Source organism: Crocodylus porosus, unplaced genomic scaffold (genome assembly GCF_001723895.1).
Source record: "Crocodylus porosus isolate Cpor-Errol unplaced genomic scaffold, CroPor_comp1, whole genome shotgun sequence".
NCBI lineage: Eukaryota > Metazoa > Chordata > Crocodylia > Crocodylidae > Crocodylus > Crocodylus porosus.
This window is the reverse complement of record NW_017728906.1, coordinates 87,350,544-87,367,668: the sequence shown is the minus strand read 5'-3', so window position 1 is coordinate 87,367,668 and position 17,125 is coordinate 87,350,544. Positions and strand designations below refer to the sequence as shown.

General features: G+C 41.2%; 1 protein-coding gene across 1 annotated transcript in view; it reads right to left on the bottom strand.

The window, feature by feature from the left end:
- The window catches only part of SLC9A2 (solute carrier family 9 member A2), a gene marked incomplete at its 5' end in the record, with an annotated part of 41,742 nt that overhangs the window by 16,682 nt on the left and 7,935 nt on the right, over positions 1-17,125 (bottom strand). The window contains 3 exons of the mRNA XM_019528477.1: positions 88-290; positions 1,476-1,693; positions 11,296-11,546. Coding sequence (XP_019384022.1) covers positions 88-290; positions 1,476-1,693; positions 11,296-11,546 — 672 coding nt within the window. The remainder of the gene's footprint in view (positions 1-87; positions 291-1,475; positions 1,694-11,295; positions 11,547-17,125) is intronic.

Here is a 17,125-nt window from a genome sequence, read left to right as displayed (position 1 = left end):
AGGAAGATGAAAAATTCTTTTTCTCCTTCCGACTGCTTATCTTACTGATAGTCTGTGAATAAAGCCTAGCAGTAGGAAAGGTCTCACCTGAATGAAAACTGTAAAGAATATCACCACAATAACAGAAGTGATGAACAATTTCTTTCTAGGAAACACAGCAGCAGGGAGCAGAAAGACAAGAGAAAAACAGATGGCTCCTCGGAGACCTCCGTAAGCAATGATAAACTGGTCCTTGAATGTTAGGGGAATTGTCCGGAACATGTTAATAATCTGAGTCAAAACAAAAACACCTGAGAAAAAGATGAAGACATGGTAAAAAGCAAAAATAAAGCAATATAGAAATTCTCCTCAGTGTCGATGTTTATTTAAAAATCACACATTTAAAAATTATTTCTTAAGGGAAGGAAACTTCTATTTAGCAAAGTAAGAAATTTTAGTTTAAAGCAATTGATAACAATTTTCAAAAGTAGCTCCAAGGATCTGGGCCTTAGGTATTTCAAAAACTGCCTGTAATGGGAGTTAGGTGCCAAAATAACTTTAAGGCTCTTAAATGCCTAAGGAACTTTAAAAAATCCCACTAAAAACATATTTACATTTATAGACACATGTTTGTATAAAGGACATGTCTCAATACTTTAAAAAACAGAACTTCAGATGCTTTTTCAAAATTTTACCCAGGCTCAGATCCTGCAAACATATTTACTTCTACTTACATGAGTAAGTCCATTGAAGTCAATAAGAAATGCATGTTATTAAAGATTAGCAAGTGCATGAAACTGGTGTAGGACTGGGGCCTACAGCAGTCCTGTGTATTGAAAGGAGGATGTACCACCAGCACAGAAGTCAAGAATATTCTTGAAAGGATTTGTTTCCACTCAACACACAGTATACAAACCCTACTTTTCTAAAAAGCCCAAGAAATTCAAAAACACAGGAAACAAACATTTACTTACAATACTGTTAATAACATTTATGACAATGACTAACAAATAAACATTAAAAGTGGATGTGTTTTATGCTGCAGAAGTATTTTGGCAGATTCTTTCACTTCTGTTGTTTCTGTTTAAACATAGCTGTACTTTCAGCTAAAGTGGTTGTGACAAATATGTAATTTTATTTTCCCTGCAGTTATAAAAATGTAGAGGCTCACACTAACTTCATGGGAGCAGGATAAAGATCAAAGAAAACTTTGGGACTGATGTTAATAAAAGCAGACTAAACTCTTTGAAATCACGGGTACCTAAACGTAAAGAGACCATTGTGCAAGTGACTAATTCAGCTTCATTAAAATCCCTAAAGCTTTGATCTGAAGTCACATGCCAATTGTAGAGTACAATGTTATTACAGTCTCCAATATAAAAAGACGAGAGATTCACCATTTAGTCTTCAGAGATTCACTATTTCTTTTTTAAAGTGCCCGTTCCCCAAAAGATCTGTGTTTTACTTGAGCAAGTATGAATCTCAGACTCTCTTACCCAGTGCACGCCAGATCAAACAGAAGAGAAGAGTAAAGCAGACAAAGGCCCAGTTCCATTCATGGTTTTTTCCAACAGTAGACACTCCCATGAATATAAAGATCAGAGTCTCACTGACGCTGCTCAGCATCTTCATGAAATACTTTATGGTTGTAAAGGACTTCTGGGAAACATTCTCCTCCACATATTTATTCATGGTCATGGCACAAGCTGTTATCCTGCAAGGTAAACATTATCCTTTATTGTATGTATTCCAAATCCATTAATCTCAGAACAGCACTAATATGGTCAGCTAATAAGCATTCCCACTTTTCTACCATTCTCAACTTAAATAAACAGCATCATTACTGCATTTTAAATTTTAATATACATGCACTCATAGTTTTTTCAGAGGGGTGGGCTTTCGGAAAAAGTATTTGTACCATTTTGCAGAGGTCACTGAAAATATATATTCTGTACTTTCTAAAAAAAACAGCTGAAAAAATTATAAAGCCAAAGATTACACCTGCCCTTCTGCATACCTGAATTCTGATTCCAGTTCTAAGGGCTGCCAAGAATGCGGAAGTCATGGTGCCAGAAGGCGAGAAAGCAAGAGGAAGCCAGGTGGTGGCTGTGTGAAGAGGACACTCCCCCGAGAGGAAGGAGTCCCGAGTTCCAAGCCCAGATTTCAGATGGTCCTGTCCGTTCAGCTTTCTGTATGTTGGCCAACCTTGCTTTTAGTTGCTTGGTACCCACATCATAACAGGATACAGCAAACAACTTATATGCAGTGCATCTAAAAGGACCTTGAGCTAATGCTTTTAAGATCTATTGTTCATGCTATAATTTTCTTCAGATCCTGGAAAACAACACTGTCTTCTCTGGAAGAGAAACACCAACAGCCAGATGTTTTTTAAGAATCTGGATCCCACTAGGGCTCCTTTGTACAGCCAGAGGCCTGAAGTCTTGTAGCTGATGAATCTTACCACCAAGGAACAGACCTGCTCTGTGCCCCTGCTCCCCCACCTACACACAGAGATGATGGAAGCTGGAGGTGGCAAGGCAGAAGCACAATGTATTCCACTACTCCTTGGCTAGTCAAACAGTCCTGAGGAGAATGCAGCTTGATAAGCTAGACTAGAAAGGGAGCAGAGTTGCAAGAAGTATACACTGGGGGTGGTACAAAGGGCTTAGAAATGCAAGGAGCTAGGGTGCTAACAACAAAAGCACAGTCTCAGAATAAGATACTGGCCTCTTGGCTGACTAAACAATGTCTTTCTTATGATTTTGTTGCTTTAAAAAAAAAAAAAAAAAAATGCATTTGTGCAGTCATTTGATTGATTCAGCATCTCCTAGGACTCTCCTGTTCCCTAGCAAGCCCACAAAAAGTGAAAAGTAGGATTAGGTCACACTTGGCTCTCATCTCTTCTAAACAGCTGAAAATTATGCCCAGTACCACTTAAATGTCTTCTTACGTGCGTTCCATGGATGTGGAAAAAGACTGGAAATTGGATACGGTTCTCAACCCTATAGTTGCAGGGTCTCTGGGAAGGGGAGCTTGTTGTAGCTCCCTGGAAACGGACAGAAACAAAAGATAGTGAAGAAACAGCAAGTAACAAATTTTCCTCCTCTCCACCTTTTGAAATATGCAGTGCTACAAATATTAAAATGATCTTTGTCTTCCTAAATGAGTTGTAAACAAGGCAATATAACGTGCAAATGTAAGAGTACGCCTATTTTTCCCAATTTTGTTTTACGCTTTTTTTCCACCTGCTGTGAAACTGTACTTATCTATACTTCTTTCATTCTTTGATCTCAGGTTGTTGACTTTTGCCATATTTAAACCAGGCAAAGAATAAATAGTCAATTACAATAGCACTGCATCTAACACACGATTGAGTAATAAAAGTCCTCCTGCAAAAACAGTGAAGTTTCTGTTGTGACTGGAATAAACTAGACCACTGGACTGAGTTATCAAGTTTCTTTGACCTACTAAATTTACAGTAGTTTCAATGTTTATTTCTTTCAGCTCGTTCATTTGCAATTGCAAAAAAAAAAAAAAAAAAAAAAAAGCAGCAACATACATTTCACAATACAAAGTGCAATTTTAGAATTAAAAATAGAGCCAAGCTAAAAAGTTCAGATCCACATCTCCATTTTTCATGCTTATGATTCTGATTTAAGTCCAGATCTAATTACAGCAAAATCCATTTCCTGTCCTTCAGAAGGAGACATTCTTATTAGGGCAGCTTAGGGTATGACTAGTCCTGCTATTTATGAATTGCCTCCCCAGGGAGGATAAATAGCTGTTTTAAGAGTCACTCATCCCCATGAGTATGTTGTATAAGGTTTTTATTAGAGGAAGAGGGTACAGGGTCAGATCTAAATTGGTAAATTGGGTGCCTAAATGGGACTTAGGCACCTAATTTTTGCCTAGGTCACAAAAAACTGACTCAGAATAACCCTGCTTCAGGGGCTACAAAACCATTAGGTGTTTAAGTTCTATGAGCACTTATATTTTGGCTGCAAAAAGCCCTCAAACACCTAAATGTAGACTTTCAAGCATGTGCAAAAGCTCTTCTCCGTCTGAACTCAGGCTGTGATCTAGAATGGAAGCCAAGCCTCAACTCTATCTAGACTCCCAGAATGGATAGATCAATTAGGTGTGCCCTGAGCACATCAGCTCACACCACCACTACAACATCCAGCACAAGCCATGAGATCCATAGTCACTTTCACTCAAAATAGGGGTGGTAGCTCCACAGCCACTATTATAGAAAAAATAAATCTAGCAGGTGAACTTGTTCAAACGTGGGAGCCCTGGGTGACAGGCTAAGCTTGGTCTGGAGGGACTCAAAAAACCACATCTTTCACCTCTCAAGACTACCCTAACCACCAAACCACAGAAGAGTCAGGTGGGCGATTCTTGCATTTCTTTCTCCATATTGACCGAGCTTCAGTAGCAGGGGTAGAAGGTGATCCATGTGATCATTTGATAAGAGACACAAATAACCCTGGGTGCTAAGACAAGAAACAGGAACACCCTTCTGCTATATTAAATGTCTTTATCCCCAGCTTACAGATTCAAGCTCCCTATTTCTTGCTGTCTTTCTGGCCCTGTTTTGTACATTCTTTGACGCATACTTTCTCAGCTTCAAGAGAAAGAGTGGAGGGTACCCCCATCCCACTGATTTTATAGCCCGGTGGGTTTGAATCCCCTCAGGTCAAGGAAACCCTGGAACTTGTTGGGTAATCTAAACAATGAAACATCAAGTGAAAGTAGGAGGCACTACCAACACCTCAGAGGTCTGCATCTCCAGTCAACACTTTATCCAGCACTTAAATAACAATTAGAATGTAACAGCTGCTGCCCTTTTGAAATATTCCCCTTCCATAATGGCTCCAAATGTATGCGTGTCTATACCCATAGATACTAGGGCTGTGCAAAGCTTCAGTCCCCGATTCGATTCAGTGGAGATTTAGCCCAATTCAGTAGCTGAATCTCCAAATCCAAATTGAATAAGAGGACCTTTTAATCTCAACGAATCGATTTGGAGAGATTCAGACAGACTCGGCCATTTGGACATAGATACTGCTTTAAATGTTTTTTCTACATACCTCTAGATAGCAAGGGCTCTGAATGCTGTGGTGCTGGGGCAGATGCAAGTGTCCCACAGAAGCATGGGGGGCTCCCCAGAGACTCAGCAGCAGACCCGGAAGTGGACCAGAAGCATGTCCAGGTCCACTGAGGAGCATGCTGTGGGGCTCCCCACACCCCCAGCTTGGTGACTGGTGCCTCCTGGGTCTGGGGGGGCACCCAGGGTCCCCCTGCGGCCGATTGTTGAGCCACGGAGGCACAGGCCCAGTGCACTCCCCAGCAGACTCAGAAGTGGACCAGAAGTAATTCTGGTCCACTTCTGGGTTTGCTGCCGAGCATGCTGGAGAGCTGCTGTTGGACGCTCCATCTGCCCCAGCATCGCTGCGTTCATGAGTCACACCTGGTATCTCAAGGTATGTAGAAAAAAAAAAAAAACTTGTGAAGCTGTGCCTGTGTCTGAATCACTGATTCGCTGAAATCAGCATTGAATCATCAGATTTTGATTCAGCCAGATCAAATCGGGGACAGCGATCCAAATCAATGGATCAAATCACTGTCCCCGATTTGGGCTGGATCCGAATCAAATAGGCCTCATTTCACACAGCCCTAATACAACCCTCTGCAGAGCACTTTGTATTTGGTCAGTTTTTATTGACTTACTCCTCAGCATCTGGTCACTCTGATTCCCCTTCTAACTAACAGAAACTTAATTCTCCTTCTAACCACTGGCTATACAGGGAACACAGACAACTAACCCTGTTTCTCTGAATCACCTTTCTAGGACCAGGTATGTCCAAATTACATACCTAAGGAAATAATCCAGATTTTGCTTGAAATCATTTCCCCATCACCCCCACCACCTATTTTGTCAGCTGCCAGTAATTTCTCAGTTGCACACAAGTAAAAGGGAAATGGTGGATATATATTGATTGTTTGATAATACTACATTTTCCTTTCCTATAATCTATTGGAATCATGACTTCTAAATTTCTAAATTTTCTTCCATCCAGGTAAATGAGAGCCAAGTTTCAGAAATTCAGAACTGAGAACTGCCTAGGATACATGGAAACCCATGTTTCAGAAAATAAAAAAGAAATAATTTTCTTGAAAGTAATCCCTGAATTCTGTTGGAAAGAAAAAGTCATTGTCAGCAATTGCATAAATCCTTTTACTTCCACTGGTACAGTAATTTGCTTGCAGCCCATGCAAGTCTCATTTATTGTTCAGACAGGTTACTTACCTTTTCTCAGGCTGCTAGGATCCAAGACTTTTACACCAATGACATTACAAACTCCTCATTTTCTAGTCAGTTCTCACTTTTCCAAATAACACATTTTAAAACGGTTTAATAACATATTTTCTCATATACAACATGCTCCAAAATATAATACACACCTTGTTTTTGAAAGGCAGAGTTATGGCTGCATAGAGCAAGGGATGGAGCCTAATCTTAGACTCACTCACCTTTCCTGATCAACTAAAACTGAAACCCAAACCATTGCTTAATACTGGTGGCTCTAGAATTTCATAGAGACTCTTTCTCTATGAAATGCTAAAAGAGAGACAGGGAACAGCTAGGAGACAGCAAAATTCCCCTAAAAAAAGTTAACTTAATTAGTGGAACATTCAGACCATCAAAAGGAGAGATGATCATTAACACCACTAGAGTGAAGAACATTGAGCCATTAAGTTAACTAACTTCCTCAGCTGCCTGAATAGCAATGCAACAGCTGCTGCACTGTGGAGCAGTAATCAAAGCAGGGTGCTTCTATCCTGGTCAGGAAATAAGCTTCCCCTGCTTAATGCGTGCCCTAATTTTGGCAGGTGATTTTTTGGGAGAAAGGTGCATTTCATATGTTTCATAGATTTCATAGACATTAAGGCTGGAAGGGACCTTGAAGATCATCAAGTCCAGCCCACTGCCCCAGGGGCAGGAAGTCAGCTAGGGTCAAAGGATCCCAGCAAGATAAGCATCCAAACATTTCTTGAAAGAGTCCAGAGTAGGTGCTAACACCACCTCTGGAGGGAGTCCATTCCAAGCCTTGGGGGCTCAGACCATAAAGAATTTTTTCCTTGTGTCCAGCCTAAAACAGTCACAGAGGGGTTTATGACCATTGGCCCTTATTATCTCTTGGGGCACTCTGGTGAACAGACTTTCCCCCAGATTCTGATGCACCCTCCTTATGCACGTATAGGCAGCCACCACGTCACCCCTGAGCCTGTGCTTTTTCAGGCTGAAAAGTCCCATGGCTCTCAGTCTCTCATCATAAGGCCTGTTCTCTTGCACTCTGATCATGCGTGTGGCTCTCCTTTGGACTCTCTCAAGCTTCTCCACATCTTTCTTGAATTGTGGAACCCAGAATTGGATGCAGTACTCCATCTGCAACCTCACCAAGTCCAAGTACAGCAGAAGGATGACATCCTTAGATTTACTTGAGAAGCATCTATGGATGCAAGCCAAAGTTTTATTTGCTTTACCAGCTGTGACATCACATTGGTGGCTCATGTTCACCTTGTAGTCAATCACGACCCCCAAGTCTCTTTCAGTCGTGGCACTAGCGAGTGTACTACTGCCAAGCCTATAAGCGTGCTGTGGGGTTTTTCCCCCTCCATCAGGCTTCTATCCACCCACTTACTAAGCTTATCCAAGTCAGCCTGGATCACTAGCCTATCCTCAGGTGTGGACGCTATGACACTAAAAACTTCGGGGCATCGGTGAACTTGGCCAGTGTGCTTCTGACACCAATGTCTACAGCTGCTTATACAGATGTGAGAAAAATATGGCACGTTGTAACGTCTATCTGGATGGACAATAACCAGACATGGTCAAAAGATGACCTAGGTTTGCGCTTTCTTTATGGTAAAAGGTGACCTAGGTTTATCCTTTCTTTCAAGTACTGCACTGCACTGGGACTGAATCCATATCTCTCTAACATTTAGTGACATCTGTTTGCGATGACAAAATACATCAGGAATGAACATCAAAACCTGCCTTTAAAGTTTTGTTTTCAATACAGTAAATCCCATACTGTGTATTAAATGGTAGAATAAGTATCTGCCTTTGCCCAAACTCTGGAGCACTACTCGACTGCACTGCACCCTGATCATCTATATGGAGAGATAACAGGCACACAATGCCTACCTAACACTTGCCCAGTCAGATTCAAGGTCTGAATAGATCATACAGGCAAAAGAAATGAGAGAGGGAGAGGGGAGAGCATTCCAGTCCCTTCCCTCTCCCATGTGTGGTCATCATGACCCAGAGGCTGAGCTATAAATGATCATATTAATTTATTCCAGGAAATAACCAAGTATAATATTGGCACAGCATGACACAGAGTTGCATATTTTTCTTTAGTTCACAATCTAGTAAGAAATATTACAAGTATAAGCTTAGAGTAAAAATGCACACAAGATACGTGGAAAGATAAATTTTTAGTGGGAGTAGAGGATAAAAGTTTAGTGTTTTTCTCCATTTCTTCAGACCCAAAGTGGAGCCTATTGCATTTTGACCCTAGGACTGTCAAGAGCAAAAAGTAAGAGGTATACATATTTCTGTATTTTCATTATCATTTTGCGCCGAGGTACAGGTCCCAGTTACACACTAGTAGCCCTAGTGTCCTTTGTTGATCTTACATTTGGCTCAGTGTCCAATTCAATATTTTTATACAAACAACTATTATTCCCTGTAGAGTTTAACCAGCACTTTTTGGTTTAGAAGCCCTTTAAGTATATAATTAATCATAAGTCATCAGTGACATTTGACTAAGGACAGGAGGAAACTGGAGAACACATAGATGCTATGAATAGCAGCAAAGGGAAAGGATGGGACATTGCAGAGCTGGGTCAAACTGGATTTATGTATTACTATATTTAGGTTCATGGCACAGAAAGAAGCCTGTGTAACCCTTAACTCCTTATTTCTATTAAAATACCTTCCACTACTTCTTTTGTAGTATGCTTCTGTTCTTATATAACTTAAGTCAGAGGTATCAAACTCATCTTGTAGGGAGGTCCAAATCTGGATCACAGGGCTCCTATCCTGAAGCATGAGGAAGTAGCAGCACCAGCTTCAAACCAGAATATGTGGAGGTAGCTCCAGCCCCTGCCATGCTGTGGTAGCAGTTCTGGCTCCAGCACAGGGCATGTGATAAAAGCCTAGCCGGGGCAATACTATAATAGTGGGACAGATGAAGCAGGCAGAGGACAATTGGCATGGTATCAGCCCTCACTCCCCCTCCAGCTGCCATGTCTACTGGTGCCCGGAGACCCTAAAGTCTGTAGCTAATCATAGGGGTGGTGGTGTCTGCCACAAACCCCACTGTGCCCCCTAACTTCTAGTGGCCTTCTGGTAGCCTAAGGGGCTGGAGAGAGCAGGAGAGAGTTAGGTTTGGTAACGTTAACTTAAATAATTAGGAGTGTTTTTCTAATTATATTATGTCTGTGATCTGGAGGAAATTAAATCAACATGCCAGCAATACAAAGTAAGCAGTTTTGTCTTCAATCAGATGATGAAAAATGTTTTAAGTTACCAAAAGAGGTTTCACCAAGTGTGAGAGAGATTAACAAGCAACTTCTAGAATCTAAGTTTTCATTAAAATGTTAATAATTCTAAATCCTAATTGCATCATATTCGCCACTAGAACAATGCACAGATATTAAGGAAGGTTCAGGTTGCCATATATAATTGTCTGGAATCAAAATAAGCTATCTAAATAGCTGTCGTGGCTGTCTTTTCTAAAACTGAGATAATGCCTAAAACACAGATTTTGTTTTTCTAACTGCAGGATTTCAGTTGAATACAATCATACTGTTATGAAAAGTAACACGAAAATATTATTTTACATACAACTAAATTATGTATATATACATACCACATAGAGTATGCACACACACGGTATAAACACATATCCCAGTACAGATATACACAGACCTATTCACCAAAAGTCAAACTGAGAAGTTTACTTTAGGGCTAGATTCTGCAGAATATATAACAACTCCAGCTCTGGGCTGGCCCATGACAGATCCCAACACTCAACTGAGTGTCAGGATCCAGCCTGAGACAGCCCCAAGGTCCATGACATAGATGTCCCCTACCCCACTGGGTTGGGGGCAGAACCAGTTCTTGGACCCAAGACCCATACCCTTCTCCCACAGGGGGACAGGGGAGTCATGGCAGGGAGATGCAGTATGCCTGACATCAGGGGGTGCCTTCCCGATCTTGGGCTCTCTATACCCCAGACATCCAAGAGCAAATTGGATGCTTATCTTGCTGGGATTCTATAAACCCAGCTGACTTCCTGCCCTTTGGGCGGGGGACTGGACTCAATGATCTTCCGAGGTCCCTTCCAGCCCTAACATCTATGAAATCTGAAAACCATGTGTGCAGCTGAACTATATACATGGTTTTCTGACGTTTCCAGCACCCAGAGACCCAAGGATCAAGGAGCCTCTCTTCAATCCCAAGATCCCTATTCACTGAGAATGTCAGAAAACTGTATATGTAGTTTTTAAAGATCCCAGTGCAATAGGACATGGGATCGGGGAGAAGCTCCCAGATCCTGGGGTCCCTGTGCATAGGGACATAAAAGTACCAGGTGTGCAGTCCTGATGGGCTGCATTCACACCTTTTACTTATGCCAGCATTTCAGAAGCCTGGGATCAGGACCTGTAAGAAACATGTTTACCCCAGCTAGGCTGCACACATGGTTTTTAATCATACTGGTGCACGGGAATCCTGGGATTTGGTTTCTTCAGGGGTCCCCATGCTCCAAGACCTGTAAAAACTGTGTGCAGCTCAGCTAGGGTTTTGACAGTTAACCGACCGTCAGCTGGGGAAAGTGACTGCATTTGGGTTAGTTACAGATCTCAGTGCAGTCCCAGCTGACAAATCAGCTGGCTGTCAGGCACCCAGCCTTTAAAAATTGTGACTGCAGGGGGAACCTGCATTCATTATCCCAGCTCCCTCTGTACCAACAAGTAAGGTGTAACTGGGATCTAATCCCCAATCCCAAAACCGTGCATCCTGCCAAGCATGCGTGACACGGCAGGCAGAGCAATTGTTGGGCCTGTGGATCAGATCCCATCATGCCTTTAACTGGACACAATCAGTGCACTATTCAAGTGTTGGAATATTACTCAGTGTAAGAAAAAGTTTGCAATATCTGATCCCCATTGAAGACTAGTTTTGCATTCTCATTTTCTGTTTTTCTTATTACTAAAGCATCCTCTGGGGGTACTTACGCCATGATGCCAGAGAGGTGAAACATTTCAGCCGTTATGTATGACAAGTAACTGTACAGGAAGACAAAGAGCGGCTCAATAACTCGGATTTTATGAGTGAAACGGGTAGTAAATGCTGCTACAAATCCCAGGAGGATTCCAATCAGCACTCCACCAATCCCCACTACAAAGAAGTTAGCGATTCCAGCAAATACATCAATGGTCTCAATTGTGCGCATCTGGCAGAAAGACTTGAACAGATTGTACAGCACCTATGGAAAAAAGAAAGCGCATTACATCTCAGAATCCTTCAGCAGTTCCCTCAGCAGCAGTCTGCCTACATTTTAATGTGGAACTTTTTTTTTTTTGTCCCTGCCCTGAATTCAGTTTTGAAATCTACTAAGTATTTAGTATTCCTCTCTTTAATATTTGTTATCCATAGACCTCCAGACATTCTACAACCAACTTACAATATCTATTTGAACAACAGATTGCCCTGATCATAAGATGACATCACACTAATTAGATTTTATGTGAAAAATGTATGTATGTGTTACAATTTTCCAAGTATAGAACCTCATAATTGGAGATTTGCCTTGAATTTGTCCCCCACCCACTGCTACAACAGGAAAAATAAATTTGAAGGATCAGGTAGCCATTTGCTCTCTACTTCCCATAAACTTTTTCCCCTGGCAGTCTCTTCCTCCTCCCAATATTGTCTGACCCTGCTCTCCCCGAGAACGTGAAGGTGAAGAGAACATTTAACAAAAAAAAAAAACCCCTTGAAATTAACCATGGCTCTAGCAATTTGCATATAGTAACCATAGACTTAGTTCATCGAGAATTGATGCATGTTACCTTTTTAAGCTGCTGCAAGTTTTAAAGACAAGTATTTCATAAACACAATTTTGAGCAGTACTTTGGCAATCTAATATTATATATATTTCATTTCAAAGGCCAAATCAGTTCCAGTTCTAGATTCAAAGTGGGCAAACCCCAATAGTCAAGGTTAAAAATTTGACTGAACAGAGCTCAATCATCAAGTCTGTATGGCTCTGCCACTGAGCATGTACCCTCCCTCTCAGACCCATTGGTGTGGGGTTTTAGATACTCCCCGGAAATCCAGGTAGGGATCCTACCTACAAGCCCCAGTCCTGGAGGCCTTGGTGTTCAGATGCTCCCAGTCTTGTTTTATCTTAGCCAAAAGGCTAAGATTATAGTTTCTCCTCTGTCAGGTAGACTATGCATGATATTAATCCAAACCTAGACGGCTCATGATTTACCACATAGTTTGCTGGGCTAGTCAAGCCACAACACTGCATACACAGAATCCTTCTGTCCTGCCCGCTCTCAACCTGGCATATATGATTAATATGGCCCCACCCTCCATGGTGACCCCACAACTCAGCACTACTCAGTATCTGCATATATTCCAGATACCCCCACAAAGGATCCATGTACTAATCAGCCCCCACTCATGAGTCATGTGTTCTTGTTACAAGTCCTGGGATGCTTCAAAAATTTAACTGCAGATGAGGCACAGGGCAACCTAGTACAGCTTCACCTCATGGAGAGCGAGGCCAACACTAATCATGTGCGCCAGGCTGAGAGAGGAGCCGACAGAGGGATTCTGAGTGTGCAATATTGTGGCTCACCATGACTTGAAAGAGATAACAGTGACAGGGACTGTGCTTAATGGGAAATACCATGTAATTTAGGCAGATGAGCTGCACCAACCTATTTTTATGGTAAATTCCCATCAGTATCTCAGCCTTTAACTAAGAGCAAATGCAGCATTTTTGGCACCGAGGAGAAGTTGTCAGAACCGATTCTGCTGTGGCCCTCCAAGGTATTTCAGTGCCTCCAGGACCAGTGTGAGTTTCCTATGGAGGGAACACCAGCCTGTTTCTTTTTTAAGGGCCACAAAAAAAGGTTCCTATCAGCATCTCACCCTTTTGGCCAAGACCAAGCATTTCTGGCACCAAGAGGAGGGTGTCAGGGCTAGCATTTGCCCTGGTATTGCAGTATCTCCAGACCTGGTGCCAGTTCTCTGTGGAGGGAACACCCACCTATTTTTTTTTTTGTTAAGTGCCATAAAAAAAAGGATTCCCATCAGCATGTCTGCTCAATGGGGCCCATGTGTTTTGGAGTCATGCTCAGTGTTGGCTGCATTTAATCAACTTAGTAGTTGGTTCTAATTGCTGAGCATATACTGCTTTTGGCAGCAGTTTAATGATAAACAATGTATTTAGTGAGATTTCTTTATACGCAATTATAAGATGAGGGATTTTTTTTCCCCCATGCCAACTGGAGAGGAGGGACCTCATCTTGGAATTAAGTAAATACAGTAAATATGCGCATTTCTCTTTTGATGATAGTCAGAGTATTTACTTTTCCAATACAGATGTGCATTAAGATGACAAATAAAATACTTCTTGTTGTTAGCTGATACTATGTCTGTTTTTACTCATGTCACATGTTGGTGCTGATTGTATGATAACGACTCATTACATTTCTGACAACATTAAATGGAACACTTATATCTTTTTTCCCCAAGGTACCAAACTAATGGTATTTTTATAAAAAGGAGAATATTAAAATGTTAAATTTAGATTTGTGCTTTTATGCTTTCCTAATCAGGCCCCCATTCCAGTTTTATACAGGATGAAGAATGGTATATGGTATGCATTACATTTCAGTAACATCCAATATTCCAGCTACTCTAAAAGACACAAGATTTATAGAATAAAATTAGCTACTCTTACAACACAATTTGAAGGCCACCCACACATGCTATAAAATCTAGATAGTTCACAAAGTCTGAAAGCTGAACCAATAATGTTCACAATAAGTTACAACCTCAGCAGCACACCGTGTAGCCAATATGGAACTTTTACACAGAAGCTTTTTATTCCTCTCTCTAATTTTTTTTTATTAAACTGAATAAAGTTTTTACATTAGCAATGCTATTTTTATATGGGTATCTTACCTGTATTTGTATTGCACTAACAATTTAGCTGCTTGTTCTGTGACTAGCTCAGATTTGCCAGGATAGCATGCTGGTTTATATTTACTCAAGGACCATAAGATTTGGCCTATTGTTTGATTAAGGATCCATCTGGCCAAATGAAAGAGAAGAACTGAATGACAAAATTAAAAAATATATAACAAGTGAAAAAATGGCTACATTGAGTCTAACAATGTCACAGCCAAGTTTAAATTTTCTTTACAGAAATGCTGAGTCGAGAAGTAGTAACAAATTGCATAAACAATGATCCTTTTGCTAAAATAAAAGCCACCAGGAAGAACGTAGATGTCTTCAACTGTGCAATCCCATCTACCATCTACATAAAAAAAAGACCCAATGGTTACACCACTTCCTTGCTCCTGTTTCTATATTAATATATTCTGTGCAGTAGAGTAGACAGAGATGCCACACACTATTGCTTCGGAGCAAACAAGAAGAGCAGTTTAGACCCCTGCATGGCTTCTTACACTTACACGGAACGCAAAATATGGCTCATTGTTATTTAAACAGAGCAGGAGATGTCTTTAAATTAAAATTTAAAAGGCCCCTTTTATATTTTCAAAGCCTATAAAATATTATATATGGCACATAACTGAGACATGGTGCCCTGAAGGCCACTGATATAAACCCATAGAGAAACATGTTTTTGACCTACTCAACTCATTATGAACATGAAGCATCCCCATACCAATATGCAAGTTTTCCAATAACACATCTGCCTAGCATTACACAAAAACTTGCACCCTACAAATTGTCAGAATGGATTCAGCTTCTTCTGACACAGTCCCAGTACAAAATTCTCAACAAGCCTTTGCCTTATTATCATAAATGCTTTGCATTAACAACACAATGCTCTCCTCTGTAACAGCGATCAAATTGCACATTGCCATGCTGCACTGGCCCTGACCTTAATCTTATGTAAGACTTCATTTACACCAGAGACAGATCCAGGAGGGGTGCGGTGGCACAGACACAACCCACCTTTTGGTTCTGATATACATAAGCTCTTACCACAGGGTGCGTCTGGATCCTTGCCTTCACATAGAAGTAAGTACTGCAGCTGCCGCTCATCCCCTCCTTTCCCCACCTGCTGAATTCAGCAGGAAAGGGGAGAGCAAAAGGGAGAACAACAGTATTATTCGCCACCTGGACTCTGAAGCCATGCAACAGCAGAGGTGGCCAGACCCTGCCCTGGTCAGCTGGTGAGTACAGAGCACCCTGCTCATGCAGAGCTCTGGTAGGAGCTTGCACTGACCAGGCACTGCTCTCAGAGCTCACTGTACATGCGTGGCACAGCCAAAATGGAGTAGCCATGGCTTAAATTAGTGGTTATCAACCTGTGGTCCGCAGACCCCCAGGGGTCTGCAAACTATGCTTATGGGGCCTACAAAAGATGACTATGATCAATCAAAAGTATGTGAATACCTGCATTTACAATTTAAAGGGTGATCAGACACCTCCATTCAAAAATTTCCAAATGGGTTCTGCAAATGAAAAAGGGTTGAAAACCACTGGCTTAAATCCTTCTGAAATTTACTGGGAAGCACCTTAGTTGCACAGTGATGAAAGCAGAGCATTCTTGTCAAGACCAAAAGCTGTAGTGTCTGGGCTGGTGGGAAGGCAAGCAATATTCGATCTTTTAAAAGAAGCTGGTTAACTGGTTTTATTGGGTGGGAAAACCCTTGGCTGATTTTCATGAATATGTTCATTAAGGACAGTGAGGCAGCGGCAAGTAGAAAGACCAAGCAGCAATGAACCATTTGGCTTTTTATGCCATTTATTAAAAGATATGATGAATTATTGCTTGCTTCTGATCAACCATTGTTGTTAGTGGAGCTCACTTACATGGTAAGAGACTACATCAGACAACATATCTTCAGCCACTATTCTACAGAGATCCTCACTCGCTTTTTAGACTCTTGACATTCCACCTCCCTATCAAATGCCAGCAGTCAACAGTCATTTTTGGTCCCATCTGGGAGCAAAACTACAGGAGCTGGATGAGGTCGACTACCCTTCACAACTCCCTTTACTGGTAATTTGGTTACGGAATGGTATCCTGGAAGACAGCAAAAATATGTTTTACTTTATGGTGGAGACTGTGGGGGGCGAGAGGCTTGAAAGTATACTGGCTCAACCAAACAGTGACAGATCATAGTGCTAATTATCCACACTCTCTCTCTGTTCTACCAAAGTCTGCTAGTACAACCAAAATTCAATCACCGGCATTATTTTTCAAGTTAAAAAAAAAAAAAATGAAGCAATTTTTGAAAGGCAGAATTACAACACTAGCCATGACTGGGCTGATGTTAATTTGTGGTAGTTATTAGGTTTTCTGCTAATTAGCTGAGAATCTTCCAAAAGTACCTATGAAATGGAACTGAACTGACTATCAACTTCCACTACCTGGCCAAACAGCCATAAAAGGTGAATGCATGATCAGCACATCTGCTGAAATGAGTCCAACAGAATCCAGGAAGTGTGCCCCAAACAGGACAAAATATCAATGATTTACTCATCTCTTTAAAAGCAAAACAGCAATTACAAAATCTGCATGAAAGATGTGCATTATGGAAACAGAACTGTCAGCCCACTGTATATACAAAATACTAGTTGGGAGTAAGCATCATTACTTTGATCAAAGAACAAATACTAAACATACAGTGAGAAGGCTTCTTATCAGTTTTTGTTGTTAGTCCTTCAAATTCAAAGATGACCGTGACATCTGGTTGGTTTGGTTTCGGTGAAAAAGCGAACAGTTGATCAGGCCAATTTGTGCTTTGAACCGTCTATGGTATACTGTGCAAGAGATGTCACTTTGGG